The sequence below is a fragment of the Notolabrus celidotus genome, chromosome 12 (genome assembly GCF_009762535.1).
Source record: "Notolabrus celidotus isolate fNotCel1 chromosome 12, fNotCel1.pri, whole genome shotgun sequence".
NCBI lineage: Eukaryota > Metazoa > Chordata > Actinopteri > Labriformes > Labridae > Notolabrus > Notolabrus celidotus.
Window position 1 is genome coordinate 9,415,354 of NC_048283.1, and position 19,946 is coordinate 9,435,299.

The 19,946-nt window shown below is 39.9% G+C and overlaps 2 protein-coding genes across 3 annotated transcripts in view; both read left to right on the forward strand.

The window, feature by feature from the left end:
* The window catches only part of myom3 (myomesin 3), a 175,584-nt gene extending 162,172 nt beyond the window's left edge, over positions 1-13,412 (forward strand). Inside the window, exons 27-38 of the mRNA XM_034698701.1 lie at positions 916-1,060; positions 4,739-4,798; positions 5,300-5,367; positions 7,431-7,541; positions 7,668-7,755; positions 7,927-7,965; positions 8,705-8,810; positions 11,885-12,048; positions 12,148-12,184; positions 12,380-12,402; positions 12,501-12,556; positions 12,656-13,412. Coding sequence (XP_034554592.1) covers positions 916-1,060; positions 4,739-4,798; positions 5,300-5,367; positions 7,431-7,541; positions 7,668-7,755; positions 7,927-7,965; positions 8,705-8,810; positions 11,885-12,048; positions 12,148-12,184; positions 12,380-12,402; positions 12,501-12,556; positions 12,656-12,925 — 1,167 coding nt within the window. The 3' untranslated portion in view covers positions 12,926-13,412. The remainder of the gene's footprint in view (positions 1-915; positions 1,061-4,738; positions 4,799-5,299; positions 5,368-7,430; positions 7,542-7,667; positions 7,756-7,926; positions 7,966-8,704; positions 8,811-11,884; positions 12,049-12,147; positions 12,185-12,379; positions 12,403-12,500; positions 12,557-12,655) is intronic.
* Positions 13,413-15,874: 2,462 nt separating this feature from the next.
* Positions 15,875-18,382, forward strand: fabp10a (fatty acid binding protein 10a, liver basic). Of its 2 annotated transcripts, XM_034698236.1 has the most exons (5): positions 15,875-15,896; positions 17,278-17,540; positions 17,632-17,804; positions 18,062-18,151; positions 18,277-18,382. In XM_034698236.1, exons 2-5 carry the CDS (start codon positions 17,474-17,476, stop codon positions 18,325-18,327), a joined length of 381 nt encoding a protein of 126 aa, XP_034554127.1. In that variant the 5' UTR covers positions 15,875-15,896; positions 17,278-17,473; the 3' UTR covers positions 18,328-18,382. The 2 variants fall into 2 exon arrangements, with proteins under 2 accessions (XP_034554127.1, XP_034554126.1); XM_034698235.1 differs by lacking the exon at positions 15,875-15,896 and having other exon boundaries at positions 17,003-17,540.
* The last annotated feature ends 1,564 nt before the right edge of the window (positions 18,383-19,946 follow it).

Here is a 19,946-nt window from a genome sequence, read left to right on the forward strand (position 1 = left end):
CAAAATTCATTTACTTTCATCAAACAACTCAGTCAGAGCCAAGGCTATATTTACAACCAAAATGAAAAGCAAATTTCACGAATACTGTTCCCCTATCATCGACAAAATAATGTAATACTGCTGTGAAAATAGCGACACCGTGATTCCACCTGCCATTTCAGAGACCCAAAACAAAGCAACACTATAATCATCAAGGAACATAAACTGAATGTGAACAAACCTTCCCAGTGCTGATATATGTAATGACATCAGGCTAAAAATAATCAGCACCACCGTCACGGTCATAGAGCCCTGCACTGATGTGTCCACAGAGGGAAAAACAAACATGCCACAGTGTGTTTATTGAGCTTTCACAACTCTGTCTGATACATTTTGTGTGACTGTGTTTGTGTGCGGCAGACCAGTGCTTTATACTCAGTCGCTTTCATTCATAGCCTGTATTTCATTTTCATTTATTCCATTATTTCTCTATATCACTGTTCCATCTGAACAGCACTGATTGTACGTTATTTCTAAATGATCACAGCTGAGGTTTGTGACTTCAAAAGCCATTTAAATGATTAGGGCCCTTAGGCTCACCATACATCACAAATCACACGCAGCACTGAGGCCCATCAACATGCACAGCACACACTTATCTTGATGAACATAAAAGCCACGAAAATTAGCTCAAAGGCTGCTCCCTGTGTGTCCCTGTTTGTTTGTGATTCAGTTTGTGTGTGTGTGTGTGTGTGTGTGAATATCTGATAAACAAGGACTATGAAATCTATAGTGTGCTTTTTTCATTTCAGACACGTTTCATGCACTCATGTTCCCTTTATTCCCTCTGTATGCCTAACCGTCAATATAGTACCAGCGTGTCATCTATCGACATACAAGCTGATGAGTGCTGCATGAATGTTTGCTCTCCTGCAGCACCGTAAGATCAACTTTGACAAGGCCAAAGGTCTGGTGGAGATACTGTTTGATCCGCTCTCTCCGGAGGACCAAGGCTCGTACACGGCTCAGCTGAGGGACGGCCGCGCCAAAAACCAGTTCACTTTGGTCTTTGTGGATCAAAGTAAGTACCTCACTCATTTGCCACACCCTAAAGAAAGAAATGAAGATGAGGTATCATGTAAATGGGACTTCTCAACAGTTCAGTTCACACAGGCAAGGCAAGGCAAGGCAAGGCAAGGCAAGGCAAGGCAAGGCAAGGCAAGGCAAGGCAAGGCAAGGCAAGGCAAGGCAAGGCAAGGCAAGGCAAGGCAAGGCAAGGCAAGGCAAGGCAAGGCAAGGCAAGGCAAGGCAAGGCAAGGCAACAGCTTTATTTGTATAGCACGTTTCATACAAGAGGGCAACTCAATGTGCTTTACATTAAAACATTTAAAGCATTGGAAACATTCAGACAAGCATAAAAGAACATAATTAAAATGAAAAATACAATAAAACAGAAAAGAAAAGGAAAGGGATATTTCAGTTTTTTTTAAAGTGGGGTTGTATGAGTTACAGTACACTATTGCTGTTGATCCAAACAGCTGATCGGCGTGTATCCGTGCTCATGCCGTGGAAGAACACCAGTCTGCGAGGTGCGTCCGATTTGTTTTACAGGTAGGTGTTCTTCCTTTATGGCCCTCGGCCTGCTGCACCTCTGATGGTGCCTGTTTTGGTTAGCTGCAGGGTCATCAGCTGGGGACCACCACCAGGAGATGTTTCGCCCCTTAGCCCAGAACATCTCCTGGTGGCAGGGCAGTGAACAGGGACGTCTCCCTGACACTCCCTGCAGCTAACCTTCTTCAGGAGCTGCTTGCTCCCCATATTTTGTTCCTTCTTCTCAGACATAGCCAGAAACTTGCTTTTTCGGCCTCCTCTGAGAACTCCCTGGTTGCCTGCCTTGCGCAGCCTTGCTCCCCGACACCCCATGTCTTTGAGTAGCCGTGTTGTTGAAGCTCCCACAAAGGCTCTAGCCCCCACCTCCACTGGGTAGAGCTTTACGCTCCATCCTCCTTCCCTGCACTCTGCCACCAAATCGAAAATAGTGCCAAAACAAAGGGTGTTTCTGACGGCAAACTGAATAGCTCCACTTTTTTGTACAGGTGTATGGATTTGCACCATGATGAGTGCCTGGACCATATTTCCTCAACTTTAGCGAAACTACGCAAAATAGGCGGCCCCGTCCGCAGAGAAAATACCCTAGCTTGCCGGCCGGTCCTCTGGGAATTTTCTCATTAAAGTGGAAGAGCTCATCGGCACTCATTGTGGCTAACAGAAGCAATAGTGTACTGTAGATCATACGACCCCACTTCAAAAAAACTGAAATATCCCTTTAAATGTCTGGCAGCAATTTTTTTTTTTTTGGAATAAGCAACTTATGTGGCAACAAAGTGGGAAAGCATTTCAATGTTCAAGTAATTATTTGAGAAAGTGACAGCTACATTATAAAATCACATCAATAAAAACAATTTTCAGCAGGTCCTCTAAACTTCCCCTCATGACCTCTGCTTTATAAATTCTATCTCTGGCCCTTTGAGAGACATTTAAACAGCTCATTATCTTGTTTTTATACAAGATGTTAAAAGTCAGTGTTCGTAAGTGCTCATTTTGAATAATACATAAATTAATTGAGGAAAATTGAATGTATCGGTGAAAATAGTTTTTTTTTAAAACACCATTTGCAATCCAAAACATTTTAAATAGCTTACTTAAAGGAGGCAGCTCATTTGCATTCTCTTTCCACCTTGTTAGCTGTTTTTATGATAAGAGGAGTTTGATGACTCTAAACTGTGGGTGTTCCTGTTGCAGAAGACAAACTTTAAAACATCAGTGAGCGTAGGAACATTAAATCCGGATGACGGTAGGTTTTTAAATTGATATGCTTCTGTTGCAGACTTGTTTTGAGTAATGAGAGATAAAAACAAGACATTTTAGGCATCTATGTTCCAATTCAATCAGCAATGTTGCAGTATCCTCCCAGGAACATATTAAAAGGAGTCTAATTTTTTGATACACATTCAGCCTTGTCTTGAGAGTGATAGTGTTGCAATGTGCAGACGTGTGTGCTATTGATTTATGTAAGTGTGATTTATGTATTACATAAGTTCACCCTTAAAGCATAATAAAGCACCCTTTTTTATTTGTCTGTTTTCACTTTTTCAACAAAAATCTGAATTTAATCACTCCATTCTATTACAAGAGTTGAAAGGAGATTATAGATCCACAATAACTTCGGAAAAACAAATGTTTCAAGTTTGTGTAATCATGGATGAAATAATCACCACAGATAACGCATCTCGTCTCTCTTGCAATATTAATGCAACATTTGTGGGTTAGCATTTCATTGTATTTCCAGGGTGATCTAAAGCAGGGGTTCCCAAACTTTTCAGCTTGTGACACCCAAAATATAGGTACCAAAGACTCGCGACCCCCCTCGAAGTGATTAAATGTTGTTTCATACTTCATTTAGCTGGTCTGCAGAAAATGAAGCACCTACAGGGACACCTGGCTGTATTTCCTGTGGTTCTGTTAATTAACTTGCTGCTACTGATGCTTCTATTAATTCATTGTTAATTTACCCTAAACTTAGGGGTCATCAGGCAACAAAGAAAGACAGAAAACTAATGAAACATTTTTAATTCTGCAAGATTTTATTTGAAATGTAACTATTTTCGTCAATATGTTTTAGAATAATGGGTAAAATAGGCAATTTTAGATCATTTAAAAAAGAAAAAAAATTCCGGAAGACATCTTGCGACCCCAAATTAGTGTCTCGCAACGCCCCAGGGGGTCTCGACCCACACTTTAGGAATCACTGATCTAAAGGGGTGGCCAGGGGTGGCATGGGCCCACCTCCTAATCAGATTGGCCACCATCGGTGCCGCCCCCAAAAAACTCCTAAATCGTGATTTCTTGTTTGCTTTGTCAGAGGCAGGTCTTAAGTTCAAATCAACTATTTTGCCTGCATTTGAACTCCCTGCTTATGACTTTCTTTCAATTTCAATGTAACTTGAAATTTAATGTATACTTTGAATTTACTACAGCAAAAACTATATGTTGGGACTTTGGACAAATATCTTTTTTTTGGAATGCCTAAAAAAATTATCTAACTAGCGCAGGCTTAGCCCAGATTCGATCCCAGCTAGCGGCCCCTTTTCCCGCATGAAATTCCCAGCTCTCTACCAAGTTCCTCCTCTATCCACTGTCCTGTCCTCTACAAATAAAGTTTTTTTTGAAGCCCACGTCCCAAAATAAATAAACATAAAATATAACAATAATCCAAGAATATTCAAATGTTGCCACTCTATTGTGTTACTTTTTAGAGTTAGAGGATTATGATTAAAAAGTTAAATACACAGCAGTATAACCGCAGTGTTTTTTGGCAATGACAGAAAGGGTGAATACATACTATTCAAATGTGTGTCTTTGTGTGCACACATACTTCATGCCACCCCTTCACAAGCCAGTGCCATAGTTTGATCCACCCCAGTCAAGTTAGTCCCAACACGCCCCTGTGTTTTGCACATCAATGACCTGTGCTCACTTCCATAGATGTATCACATCTGCTTCTAGTTACTGTAAAAAATAGTCAAATTTCCTCCCTAAACATGCATCCCTCCTAAAATTAGCAAAGGAGTTAAAAGCATGTTGAGATTCTTTTTGAATTAGCAACCTCTGAAGCAACAGGTTTTCATCGCTTCTCTTCATGCGTCTTCTGTGACTTCACTACGTTTCACTCCCTCTGGTATTTCTGTGTCTCTGACAGAGTTTCGTCAGACCCTGGCCCTGGCTGATAAAAAACGACGAGACCTACAGAGAAAGTCTGGTGAGCAGTATCACACTTTATTTACAAAGTAAACACAATAAGAGCATTTGCTGCTGCAACCAGGGTGACTGTACGGCGCTCAATTCAGTGTGATTATGGAGCATATTCAATGTGCTTCGACAATATCAGTGTTCTGTCAGTGACATATAAAGTGAGTGAGTAGCTTATGATACAAAAGAGAAGAAAGGAAAGAAACATCCTGTGCTACTGAACTCCATGTTTTTATCACATGAACTCTCAGATAAGAAGGAACTACACACATATGTTGCGTGTTGTGTTCCAGTGCCCTGTTAATAGACTATCTCACTCTGTGTCCAACATTCAAAGTCCACATGAAACATTTAATGATTCTATCTAGCAGGTAAATATGACACATAAGATATATTACACTCAGTGAGAGACATTTTTACTGACCATTGTTAATGAATTAGTTAACGCCTGAAAGTCACTGTTTCTATGCTGTCAGTTCAGGTGAATAATCATGTTTTCTGTTTTCCAAAGGACCCTATTTCCAGGAATTCTTGTCGTGGAGTATTAATGAGGAGTGTGAACTGGTTATTAAGTGCAAGGTATTCCAAAATGCTTCCTTTCTAACTCATGAAAACGTTTATTTCAGTCAGGACTACTTTAGTCACAGAGGACTATATATTTGAATCCAACAAGTTATATCTGGCAGTAGGGCTCTGTGCTGAGAGCTCCCTGCCCTTCTACTTGCGTATGTGGAATGCCAAAGCCTGCAGAAGTGAAAGCCCACCACCCTTCCCCTCTAGTGCATTACTTGTAATCAGTGGTGTGCTCAGGGAGGGCAGTGCCATCATGTCAGAAAGAAAACGTGCTAAAGTGCCCTCTTGAGTTCCACTTTAGTAGATAAAACATTAAAAATGGCTTTCTCTGGTGCCCTTTCAGAGGAAAATGCATGAAAATGTGCCCTCTAGTAGCCTCAACTATGTCAAAAATGCGGAAAAAAAAGTGCCCTTTGGATGCCCATGGGTTCTCGCCCCTGCCCCTCAAACAGCCTGAGTAGGCCACTGCTCGTAATGAAATGTACTTCATAAATAAAATTGCTATTGCTATTACACAAAAAAGCCAAGGCAAGGAGAGCAGCAGATGAAAAACCCAGGCTGCCGAACACAGCAAGCACCACTGACAGTACATCGGACACTGATGAAATCAGACACAGCATATAAAAGTGGGCTCGGGTGTAGGTGGGTTGCAAAGTGGCTTGTGAGGGAAGCAGGAAGAGTAGGCAGGCTAAAGCAGTTTAAGTAGAAAGCCCCTTTTGGCAGGTAATTGGCTGAGCTGTCAGCTGATGTGGGCTGGCACTAAGATCAGCTGATGGTTTGCCTGAGCTTGACGTCATGGCCTGCCTGACCTAATGATACACTAAAGACACATTTACTAATACTCATCTATAGCCAACAAAATCTTCAATTTTCCACTAATTTTCTTAGTTACTAAAGGAATAATCCAATGTTTTTTGGGACTGAAGTCCACCAATAAGCACTTTTTTCCCTTTTGCACTGGAAAAAATGCCCCTCCAAAAACAAGAAAAAAAACATATTTCACGGTACGTTTACCTTGAAATAAGCAAAAAGAATCTGCCAAATGAGAAGTGAAAATTTGCTTGGTAAGATTTCTTCAAATAAGACGTAATATTTAGAAAACTGTGATCTTAAAATTAGCAGGGAAAACGTATTTTAAGCTATATTTTACCAGTATTTTAAAGCTTAGTGTCTCAGAATAAGCCAGGAATGCTAACAATTAGTTTTTTTTCATTTAAAAAAAGATGATAAATGATTGCACTGATACATTTCAGTCATGTTGTTTTTTTAGGATAAGCCAGCTATGCTCAAAAGTAGGTGTTTTATTGTGTGCATGTAGTTTGAGGATTTATATTTTTTATCTCATTTAGAAGCAGTAGTGCCTGAAAACTGTAACCCACCCTTAAAAAAAACAACTTCTCTTTCTTTCTTTCTTTCTTTCATCAATGGAGCTGTTTTCTGATAGATTATCCTATAAAATACATTTACTTAAATCAAGTAAAGGGTTTGTCTTAAATCAAGACTTGTTTCTTCTAAATTACAACTCAAAACAAGATCATTTCAAGATTGTTTGACTTAACAAGATATTTAAGATTCATTGTCTTAAAACAAGTCCCTATAACTTGCTCAAATGTTACTTGTTAAATAAATGTATCTTAAATCAAGTGGGATAAGACATTTTGACTAGAAGTTAGACTATTTCACTTGGTCAGATTTTGAGTTTTTGCAGTGTACCAGTCATAGATATAAGAAGTAATGTGTTAATTATTAGCCAGATTAAGTTATTAAAGGTTAGATTTAATCATCTGATTCCCTGGAAGGATTAAATGGCAAATACAGAATCAAGGCAAATGCTAGTAGTAGAATAATGAGAAAACTATTAGTCCAGATTTTTACAGCATATTTGAGTTGATTGCATAGTTACTGGTAGTCAGATTAAGAATCCTCAAAGACAGCCAAGTGAGCTTTTTTCCAGCCTATCACTAATCCCAGGCTAAATTAGCTTTGATGACACATTTTGAAGTCAATCCATTTTTGAGAATAGTCTTGACAGTTTTAGTTCCATGTCTGATTTATCTCTTCATTCTCAGGTGACAAACACAAACAAGGACACAACTTTGAACTGGTTTAAAGAAGGTGTGGGGTTGACGAAAGTTGAGTATGTCCAATCATCTGGGGTCAGCCAGCTCACCATCCCACAGGTAATCAAAATCACCCTGATCTATTTTAAAAGTCATGTCTGGAGTGAGATTGAATAACAAGGATAAGGGTACATGAGAATGTTACCAATATTTTTAATTCTGTTGTCGTTGGATATTTTCTCTAAGGTCACTAAGAGAGAGGGAGGTTCATACAAAGCTGTGGTGTCAGACGGGCGAGGAGAGGATGTTAGCACCTTAGATATGCTGAATGACGGTGAGACGTGAGGAAATTTCTCATTCACATTGTGTTTTTTTCTCCAATTGTTATCTTTTGTGTCCTCTGCATTCGGCGTTCCACTTTTAATCTTGTGTTTGGTGTTTGTTGAGCTCCAAAGATAATATTAAAACCCTCTCTGTACACTGAATCCTGCTCTTTATTTCACAGAGTACGACAAGCTCCTGCAGCAGCTGAGTAAACAGTGTGGTGAGTTATTAACACTTCTTCTTTACACAACAATGTTTGTGTAATGTGCCGGTGAAATTCATTTTACACCAGATGTGCCGTGTTAGCCATGTTAATTAATAATGCTGTGTGTTGTGATTTTCAAATATGAGCGTGATGAGCTCCTCAGAGAAGAAATCAGTGTTTTAACCCTCCTGTTATGTTCGTTTCTCTGGAACAGCAATAATGTTCTTGGGTCAATTTGACCCGGAGCATATTCAATTATCCAAAAGTGTCAGAACCCAAAAAATTCCAATACAAATCTTTTTTAATCTAATTTTTAACTCCATTACTAACCATTTAAATCAAGATTTAGTCCATTGGTGTTCTTTAATCCTCACCGATCATGGTTCAATGAGGATAACTCACTTGTTTTTCATTAGAATTCATGTTAAAACTTTTTTTAATGTGCATTGGAAAGCCCTAAATATAAATACAATAGTTTTACATGACATACATTTTTGTTTATTTTATTTAAAATTTTTATTTTTTTTATTTTTATGAAGTGATATTGATAAATTAACACGACTCTTCTTCTGTCACATGCTGCCCAGATTTTTATGCTGTATTTAGTTGGTTTGGAAGGCATATATTACCTAAAATAGACTTTTAAAAGGGTCAATTTGACCCGCAGCATAAAAGAAGGGTTAAAATGCAGAAGAAACTGAAATACATGCAAATAATGAGGAGCTGTGAATTCTGTCTTACTTTCCCTTTGCAGCATTGTCGGCCAGCCAGCTGAGGATCCAGAGCACCGCTGAAGGTGTCATGATCTACAGCTCTCTCAAATACTATATAAGCCACCTTAAAAACAGCTGGTACTACGGGTGAGTCCACCTGAACAGACACTCTTTGACCTCACACCTTTTCCTGATTCTTTCCTCTGCTCCAGCCTCCTAATGTGACCCTGATAATGACCTTAGGGAAACTGACAAGTGAACCTCGACTTCTAAAATGCTTCTTGGGGAGAGTGGAGAATATTTTTTGTGATCCGTAGCTTATAGGAGAGGCACAATGCACACTGGAAATATAAAAGCAATGGTACACAAATATGCATTGATGTAAACACTTTAATGCCTCTTAGACACTCCTCTCTCTCTGTATTTTCCTCGTCTCTCTGCTCGCATCTACGGACACAGACGCAAGGAGAGGAGGAGAGGAAAGTATCTGAGGATGCCTGACCTGACAAAATGAGAAAAGGCGTTGAGAAAGCTGTTTTCCAAACATACTTCTAATCCGTAAGAGACAAAACACAACGATCAGACATAAGATTATGACCCACGACGAGTGAAGTGAATAACACTGATTATGTCTTCACAATGGCACCTGTCAGTGGGTGGGATGACCATGCAGCTGGAGAACATTTTGTCCTTAAAGCTGATGTGTTAGAAGCTAAAGGAAGGAAAATCAGTGAACCAGCAACAGGCTCATTGGTGGCCAAGACTTGTAGACTCATGATCTGATTCATTAGAAGAGCTAATGGATCTCAAACTGTAGAAAGAGTTAATGCTAGTTTTGATAGAGGCGTCAGAGCACACACTGCAGCAGTTTGTTGTGAGAGGAGTTGCGTAGCAGCAGACCAGTCCCTCTGCCATTCCATGCTGACTCATGTCAACCAACAAAGTGAACATCAAAACTCGACTACAGAGCAATTGAAGGAACATGACAGCGAGTTTGAGGTGTTGACTTGACCTCCAAATTCCCCAGAGTGCAGCCCGATCGAGCATCAGTGAGACGTGCTGGACAGACAAGTCTGATCCATCACCTTGAAACTTACAGGACTTAAAAGATCTGCTGATAACACTTTGGTGCCAGATACCCTGGAGTCCATGTCTCACCAGGTCAGGGCTGTATTAGAACTCAACTCAACTCAACTCAACTCAACTGAAACTTTACTTATAGAGCACGTTTAAAACAACCGGGGTTGACCAAACCTGTACAGATCAAAAACAGCACAAATGGCAAACATAGCGTACAATACAATACTAAAATACAATACTAAAATACGTAAACACAGTGCAAATATATAATAGAATAAGATAATTTAAAATAAATTAAAATTTAATTAAGATTATGCCAGATGTCCACTCGACCTTGATTAAAAGGCAGGGAGAAAAGGTGAGTCTTAAGAGAGGATTTAAAAACCTCAATTGATCCTGCAGAGCGGATATGTTGGGGCAGGTTGTTCTAGAGCCGAGGGGCAGCCGCCACAAAAGCTCGGTCACCTCTGGTTTTAAGCCTGGTTTTGGGAGTGACCAATAGCAACTGACCAGATGATCTCAATGCCCTGGCAGCGACGTGATATTGGAGAAGCTCAGTCAGGTACCTGGGGCTTAGGCAATTAAGAGCTTTAAAAAGACACAATAACATTTTAAAATCTATTTGAAAAGCAACCGGGAGCCAGTGCAGCGAAGCTAGGACAGGGGATATGTGCTCACACTTGCGTTTGCCAGTGAGGAGACGGGCAGCTGCGTTCTGTACCAGCTGCAGGCGGTGCAATAGTGAGTGGTCCAGGCCAAAATATAAGGAGTTACAGTCACCCAGTCGAGTGTTAATAAAAGCATGGATTACCGTCTCAAGATCTCTCTGTGGCAGGTACCCCTTTACAGATCTGACCTGATGAGAGGGGTACCTGCACAATATCAAGCAGGTGGTTATGATGTTAGGGCTGATCGCTGTATAAGAAAGTCCCTTATTAAAAATATGCCATTATAAAGAAACGTTTCCAGGGGGACAGCTAAGCTACACACAGGAGGATGCAAACAACACAACGGAGCTCTGAATGTACATGGAACAGACCATAAAGAGAAGCCACAAATGTCTTCACATACTGCGCATGCACACACACACACACACACACACACACACACACATAAACCCAGCGTAGGTATATTAATTATAAATTTCTCTTTATAATGGCAAACTCTCAGGCTCCCTCACTAAAGTTCAGCTTCTAAAACGCTGATCAAAGTTCAGCTTCTTTAAAGAATCCAGCAGCTAAATGTGACAGTGGAGCTGGATCTCAATGTCTGCATGCAAATTTCTAGTGTGGCAGCTGGGAGCACATCTGGACAACTGGTTCATCATCACACTGTTGTAACTGATCAAGTAGAGAGTGTGCACAGAGTAGGCTTAAAGTTTTAAGTCTGAACTTTTAATACATGTGCATCAAAGTGACATAAAAATCAAATCTTATGTTTGAGTATTTCTATAAGATTTAACTGTGCTGTGATTAGCAACATGCTGATAGAGGATGTAATGTCAGTATACCTTAAGGTTTAGGGAAATCATAAAGGCTGTATGTTTGTGGGAGTCATCTGGGTCTTGATTGTAAAAGTTTAGAGCCCAAATAGTCCAGGAACATCAGAGACCGACAAAAATAGAGAAAAAGAAGAAGAGAGCTCTCACACTTGACATGATTTTATTGGACATAACGTTTTTAAGCATGTTTCTTTTAACTCTTGAACATGCATGTGCATTTCAAATTCTGTAATGTTGTATGTAAAACATCATTCTGATCATTCTGATGGTTAGAGGTGTCTGCTTTCTAAAGGAAGGTTGCTAGTGCCATCTGCTGGTTGATTTTAAAAAAGCTTTCACAGAAGAGAGAACAAATAACTGACCTTGTTTAATGCAGCCTGCCAAAGTCCTGGATAAGATTATTCCTTCTAAATTACAGCCTGAACTGCAATGTCCCCACAAATGATTTTTCAATTTCCTTTTACACTCAGTTAATAAAGCTTCATCCTTGAATTTTCTCACCTGGCTGAAAAAGATGAAAGGTTGCACTAAATATGGTTGAAAAGCGACATTTTGCACACATTCTTAAGAGTTCGATCCTTGTTTCTACACCACAGTTCCAGCAAAAGCAAATATGCATTCATGTTTTTTTTTTCTGCAGGGAGAAGAGGATCGATCAGGAGGCCAGGATGAAGCCCGGCAGCAGTATGGATAAAGTCTGGATTGAAATCCGTAACCCGACAGAGAATGACAAAGGAAAATACACCTTAGAAATGTTTGATGGGAAGGAGACCCACAAACGGTGTCTTGACCTGACTGGACAAGGTGAGTGCAACTTTGAAGGATTTAAAATGTGACACTGAGAGAGAGTTCAAGTGCAAATGTGATGCTCCAAATCTTGATTGCAACTTATTCTATCAACAGCCCTTGCTGACGCCCTACTGGAGTACCAGAGGTTAAAGTAAGTGCTGCATTGGATGCAGTAGATGATGCATGGCGTGCTGTGAAACTAACAAACCTGAAGCTTCAAACACCAAGAAGTCAGAGGTAACAGGCTGTCAGTAGAAGAGTATTCACTGAAAGCATCTTGGCACTATTTGTGTGTCCTGACCCATGTAGTGTTCCATCGATTTGACCCTTTGTTTTCCTTCTTCAGGCAGGCGGCCATTGCTGAGAGAAGTGAGTCACGGGTTATGTGTTATTTTGCTCACAACACAGATTAAAGGATTGTAAAAGTGTGTGTCAGCAGGGAGTTATTGTTGTGTGCTTTGTTTCAGATCGGGGGAAAGTGACTAAAGGTCTTCCTGATGTGGTAGCCATCATGGAGGGGAAGGTATGAAATTACTGTTTAGTCACATTTTTATACTGTTTAGTAATATATTGTATTTTCTAAGCTTCATCACACCTCCTGACTCTTCCTAATCCTCCTCAGACTTTGTGTCTGACTTGCTTCATCGACGGGGATCCGGCCCCGGAGATCTTCTGGCTGAGGAACGACAAGGAGATCACTGATGAGACCCAGTTCACCATCACCAAGGAGCCCAAATGCAGCACCATCACTGTGCACAATGTCAAAATGCAAGATTCTGGAAAATACAGCATCTTTGTTCGTAACAAGTTCGGCTCTGAAACTGTCGATGTGACATTGAGCGTTTATAAGATCGGGGACAAGCCCCCAGCACACGCTGTGGACATGACTTAGGAAAAAAATTGTCACCCAGGAAAAGAAAGTTCTGCAGTTTTAAGATTCAGGATGACATGTTTGTGAAGGATAGATGGTTAGATGGAGTGATGGTGGCCTGTTCACATATTGGGAAACCTTAATGAGCGTGGGTGAACTTTATTTAGCATTTAGCAGAGTTGCAAAGTCATGACTTCATAGCCTTTTGACAAAAGACAACCAATCAAAAGCTAAAATCCTGACCTGTATCAATCTGATCTCATCTTAATCCACCATATGTAGCATTTAGCTAGTCACAGTGGAGAGGACAAACTTCCTTTTAACAGGCAGAAACCTTGAGCAGAACCAAACTCAAATTATGCAGCATTATGTTTTTTCATCTTAGCCAGATTTGTGTCGTTCCATAAAGCTTCCTTTGGCTCAGGTTCAATCCATCAATCTTTATTTGTAAAGCGCCAAATCACAACAAACGTTATATCAAGACACTTTTAATAACATTGCAGGTCTAGACCGTACTCTATGTGAAATTATTAACAAAGACCCAACATCAAGACAGGATAAGATCCAGTCCCCTCTTACTGGCAGGACTCGATCTTATCTCATCTTAATCCACCATGAGCATTGCTACTCGCAGTATTTAGCGAGTTACAGCAGCAAGGAAAAACTTCCTTTTTACAGGCAGAAACCTCGAGCAGGACCAGACTCATGTTAGACAGCCATCTAACATGAGTATGAGCCATCGACTCAGATTACTGCAGTTATATGCATTTGGCCTGGAACATTCATTACCCTATAGCAGATAACATTAACTTAAGCTACCTAATGGAAGCTAACATTAGATGCAATTCTACACAGGAAGGTACAGATCACTTTTAGCTTCAATACAACCTACAAAAATTTCAAACTTCAATCTTCTCCATTTTGCTTAGCTGTCTTTGCAGCAGCTATAAGTGGTGACCAAGCAGCAACCTCCAGTCTCAAACTATGAAGCCCATGCGGAAGTGTTATAAACTGCAGTTCATCGAGAATCCTCTTGAGGCTGGCTGCAGAAATACCGGAAACCACATAGACGCCCGTTCAAAAAAGACGATCTTTGCAGCATTAATAAACATGTTTACATCCTGGTTCAAAAAATGTCTTGGCTCTACGTAGCTAATTTCTCTATCAGCACACACTGTACAAGGGGTGAATTTTTTTCTAACATGATGGTTCAGAAGATATTAAGATTACGAGTTTTTGCCCAAATAAGGACATGACTGACTGGACTCCCGGCCGGGAACACATAGCTGTTGGCTAAAAGGCTTAAACTCTGCCTCTTTACGTCACACTATGCCTGGTTGAGTTCCGCATTTCCAATATGGCTGCCGCTGTCGATTGGCTTCAAAACAGCTCTCAGGAACAGATAGGTGACGTCACGGATACTCCGTCCATATTTTATACAGTCTATGGTGGTGACTCAGCCTGTTTCTCTTCTTTAATACACCCATCATGTGACTGATGTATATTAGCAAAGATAAAAGTAAACAAACCTTACAGAAATGTGTTGTCTTCCTAATTAAAATAAACTGAAATTGTCCATATGTAACAAAAACCTTCAGAAGTATATTAATAACTTTATTTAATGTTAGAGACAGTGAAGTTAAAAATAAGGACTCGTAGCAGCGACTTTTAAAAGGAGGAAGTTGCTAAATTATGCAAGATTGACAAACAGAAACATTGAAAGAGAAGAACCCCAAACATTTTCACACCCCTCCTCGATGTATGTCACGCATTACAGTGTGCTGACTTCTCCTCTGTACTTGTACAGCTGCTAACCTACATTTTATCTCTTACCCTGATTGCCTAATTATTACATTGTGTCCTTTGGCAGTTTTTGAAACCCTCAGCTTGTTGACTGCACAGGTGGTGCGTTTGATGAAGCCGATGTGACATTTGTTTGTGTGTGAAGTGAATAAAGCACTTTCAGATGAATGTGTTGTTTTTTTCCTCAGCATTAATAAATGCTTTATTCTATTCTAACATTTGTATGCAGTAAACTTCTATTCTCCTTATAAAGACCAAAGTGGACTACAGCTTTCTTTTTTTAGCGATGTTGCAATCAGAGTTTGTGTCTTGTACTGTGAAAACAAACAGTCCGTGGTGTCATTGATCCCACTACAGGGCCCCAGTCAGTCAGGTAGAGTCACCTCAGGAGGTTCAATGGCACTCTGCAGAGAGGTTGCAGACGTGCATAAAGTTCTGTGGTCATATTTCAGACTTCTAAACCCAATTTTCACATTGCCTGTGCATGTGGTGTAATGTGAGAACTATTGACACATTTTCTCACATCTCACAAACGATAAAAAAGTGATGGATCTTACTTTTTTTATTTAGAAATAACTGCAACTGAGTTTTAAAACGTGTATCATAAAGCCGCTACCTTTGCTTATAACAGGTCATTAAAGGAGATAGAGGATGAACAGTCTGTGTTTTACCAGTCTTGATACTGAACCAGGTAAGCTGTCGTTTGATGGACTAAGTGTATGGAGAGAAAGTAATTCTGCATTTGGTATTTAATGAACAGAAGAAGGTCTTTTAGGGGAAATGTTTGCCTATTTTGTCATGATGATATGTGACAGTAAAAAGAGTTTTGAACAAGTGTCTAGAGTTAAGATCAATGCTGGCTCATTGTAATAAAAAGGCAATGAATACATGTTAATACAGGTGTGGTAGCAGGTTTACACGTAGGAGTATACTTCACATTATGCAGATGATGCAGTAATATACAGGATTATATCATTTTGCAATGTATACAGTACCAGTCAAAAGTTTGGACACACCTATATTTGTTTTAGTTATTTTCAACATTGTAGATTACAACTGAAGACATCAAAACTATGAAATTATCTAATTAACCAAAAATCTATTTTATATTTCTTGGCATTCTCTCGGTCTGCTTCATGAGGTCGTCTCTTGGAATGGTTTCTAATTATCAGATGAGCCTTGTCAAGAGGTAATTTGTGGAATGACTTGCCTTTTTATTGTGTTTGAGATATAGACTGTATAAAATAGTATGCATGATGTCACCTATCTGTTCCTGAGAGCTGTTTTGAAGCCAATTGATGGCGGCAGCCATATTGGAAATGTGGAACTCAACATGGCATAGTGTGACGTAAAGAGGCAGAGTTTGAGCTTCTTAGCCAACAGCTATGTGTTCCCAACCGGGAGTCAAGTCAGTCATGTCCTTATTTGGGCAAAAACTCGCAATCTTAATATCTTCTGAACCGTCGCATTAAAAAAAAATTCACCCCCTGTACAGTGTGTGCCAATAGAGAGATTAACTGTTCAGACCTAAGCCGTTTTTTGAACCAGGCTGTAAACATGTTTATTAATGCTGCAAAGATCGTCTTTTTTGAATTGGCGTCTATGTGGTTTCCGGTTTTTCCGCAGCCAGCCTCAAGAGGATTCTGGATGAATTGCAGTTTATAACACTTCCACATGGGCTTCATAGTTTGAGACCGGAGGTTGCCGCTTGGTTTGAGACCATCAGTGTTGTTCAGAGGTAGGGTTAGTACCATAGACTGTATAAATAATGGAAGTAGTATCTGTGCCGTCACCCATCTATTTCTGAAGCGCTATTTGAAGCTGATCCTGGGTGGGTCATATATTGGAAATTAATAGATTGTTTTTTTTGTAGTAGTAAGTATCTGGTTTCCATTGTCTGCTGCATCCCTCGCAAGTCACATAAGTGAAAGATATATGCATGCATCCTCATCATTATTACAAACGTGAGACTGCTGTGCATTGTAGCATTGGTTCCACACTTATCTTTAGGAGGAGAATTATTGTCTTTCTAACATAACCATGTGATAGCACATTTTCTTCATAATGTTGTCCTGCATTTTATGTCACCTCTGACACATTTCAGCAGCTGCATATTAGGCTGCACTGTCTGAGCCACAGGGTCACCTTAACCTAGATTATTTCATTAGTTGACAAAGAACATATCCTGTCCCTGGAGCGTTTTATTGTTTAGTATATTTCCTTATTGTGGTATTTGGTTGTTTGTTCTTGAATGTGTTTTTTTTTTTTTTTTTGCTGCTGACTTGACCATGTCTCTTTGTGGAGAGGGTTTTGTATCTTAATGGATCAATTCCTGTTATATTAAAGTTCAATAAAATACAAGAAGTTGGCCAAAATAAATAGTTTTTCTGTTTGATCTTAAGGGTTGATGTCCTAAGTCCATGCAGGACTTTATGAGCATTAAAATTAAGGAAGACATCTGTTCATTTATGATGTGGTTTTTATGCACGTATTAAATCTCTACATATTTCTTATCAGTGAAGCTTATTAAAAGCGGGACATAAATCAGAGTCTAAATTCATTTTTTTAAGGTTTGGCTAAACAGGAGTAAGTGAACCCCAGGTTGTTCAAACAGCAGAGATTACTACGGAGGGGTTTGTTACTCATTAGACACAGTACCTGTATAAGAGAAGCAGCACCACAGTCACATCCTCCACATTGTGTTGAGCTTCACACAGCTGTCAAAGCCTCCAGCCCACCTTGGTGAAGGAGAATCCCAAAGAAAACATGGACTTCAACGGAACATGGCAGGTCTACGCTCAGGAGAACATCGAGGAGTTTCTGAAGGCCCTGGGTGAGAATGAAAAAAGAGAGAAATCTGATAAATACATTTGTCTGGTTATACTGTGCATGAACTGACAAGAACATGTGTGCAATGTGTACAGAACTTCCCCCAGAGGTCATCAAGATGGCCAAAGACATCAAGCCGATTACTGAGATCAAGCAGAGCGGCAATGACTTTACCGTCACCTCAAAGACTCCTGGAAAGACCGTGACCAACTCCTTCACCATCGGCAAGGAGGCTGACATCACCACCATGGACGGCAAAAAGATCAAGGTTCGTCATTTTAATTGGCCCTTTATTTTGCAAGACACATAACTGCTTTAAATATTTTGATATGGGACTTTTTCATGAAAATTTGATGAGTATTTTGTGGTCATAATGAGCCTGTAAGTGTACAACGTCTGGTAAAGACAAGTGTTTCTGTCAGTGACAATCACAAGGAACTGCTTGTGAGTGGTTTTGGTCTACTTGGTGAATGCCTGATGTTTTGGAGTCTTTGTTTTATGTGTTATTTCCTTTTTGACCCTCAGTGTGTTGTTAAAATGGAAGGGGGCAGGCTGGTCTGCAACACTGGCAAGTCTACCCACATCCAGGAGCTCAAGGGAGGAGAGATGATTGAGGTACACACACACACTCACTCACACACACACAGCTAATTTCAAAGAAAATAAATGTGATTTATATCTGATGAATGTTCAATCCTAAGACAGAAAATGTGATGTTCTTCTCTTTTCTTGGTTTTCAGACTATGACCATAGGCTCAACAACTCTGATCAGGAGGAGCAAGAAGATGTAACCTTGACAGTGAAGAAACCAATGTCTATTTAAATAAAAGTGTTGCTTAAAAAGTGCTTTGCATCATCATTTTTTTTAAAATGGGGGTCCCATCCTAAATATGTCTGCATTCTGTTAAAAGCCTATTTCTGCAAGCGCACTTCAAAATAAAAATCCTGTAAGGCAACATGATGAAAGTTTTTCTCAAATCATACAAAAAAGTTAGTATGTCATACAATGACTTTACCACTCAAAATGGTGACATAAGTATTTCAGAAAAATAACAGTTTGACAACTATATTTAAATTTTGACATTAAAAGTGACACGTTTTTACTATCTTGAGATCAAAATCTTAACTTATTATTTTAACAAAAACTGAGCCGTTTAAAGGTGACATATCACGCTTTTTTCATCAATATATATTGGTCTAAGAGGTCCCCAAAACATGTCTTTAAAGTTTATGCTCAAAAAAACACTTTGAAATCAGATTTTGACATGCCTGAAAAGCCCTCTTCTTCAGTACACCTCAGAACACTCTGTTTTCTCTCTGACCACGCCCCCTCAGGAAGTGGATGTGCCTCGGCTCTCCAGCACGTTGATCTAATGTTTACATGTTGGCTGAATATGCACGGCTGCTCATAGATCGCGTTACTTCAACCCTCTGAATCTGATCCAGAATCTGATCCTGATGGAGAGGCGCCTGTAGCAGGACCTTTCTGAACGATTGGTCACAGATTTAGTGTTTCTTGTTGTTTTATTTATCAGTATGTCGAGGTGTGTCTTGGTACACAGCTACAAGCATGTAGCTATGTGGCTATGCTAACTAGCGCTAGCACTTATCCATGATAAATAAAAATCATCCACTAGATCTTCAAATCTGCAGACCTGGGGAGTAAAACCGACCTCTGCCAGAAAGGCAGCGGGACCTTTTCTGAAGGATTGGTCACAGATTCTGTGTTACTTGTTGTTTGATTTGCCAGTATGTAGACGTGTGTCTTGGTACACAGCTACAGCTGCAGCTACGACATGTAGCTATGTAGCTATGCTAACTAGCGTTAGCACTTATCCATGATAAATAAAAATCATCCACTATATCTTCAAATCTGCAGACATGGGGAGTAAAACCGACCTTTGTGTTTATTAAGACAGCCTACAACTAGCATGCTAGAGTGCTGCGTGCTGTCCTCAGTGCAGCTGGAAAATTTGAACTAGAGAATCAACCTGTTGCATTTTATGGGTTGTCTTGGATGACCCAATGAGAATCATGTTTTTTTTGATAAGTAGGAAGAAAATAAACCCTAACCCAACCCTAATCATAACCCTAACCCTAATCTGGCACTAACCCTAACCCTTACCCTAATCTGACCCTAACCCTAACCCTAATCTGACCCTAACCCTGAACCTAATCGTAACCTTAACCCTAACCCTAATCCTAGTCATAACCCGAAGCCTAATCGTAATCTGACCCTAACCCTAATCCTAATCATAACACTAACCCTAACCCTTATCGAAACCCTAACCCTAACCCTAACCCTATTCTGACCCTAACCCACAAAGACGATAACCCTAACCCTAATCGTAACCCTAATCGTAACCCTAAACCTAACCCTAATCATAACCCTAACCCTATCCCTAACCCT

Bases quoted from the DNA above. Each gene is read 5' to 3' on its own strand.
- fabp10a (XM_034698236.1), top strand. From the start codon at position 17,474: ATGGACTTCAACGGAACATGGCAGGTCTACGCTCAGGAGAACATCGAG. The intron at 17,805-18,061 runs GTTCGTCATTTT...TTTGACCCTCAG, and splicing joins TGGACGGCAAAAAGATCAAG to TGTGTTGTTAAAATGGAAGG. The intron at 18,152-18,276 runs GTACACACACAC...CTTGGTTTTCAG, and splicing joins AGGGAGGAGAGATGATTGAG to ACTATGACCATAGGCTCAAC.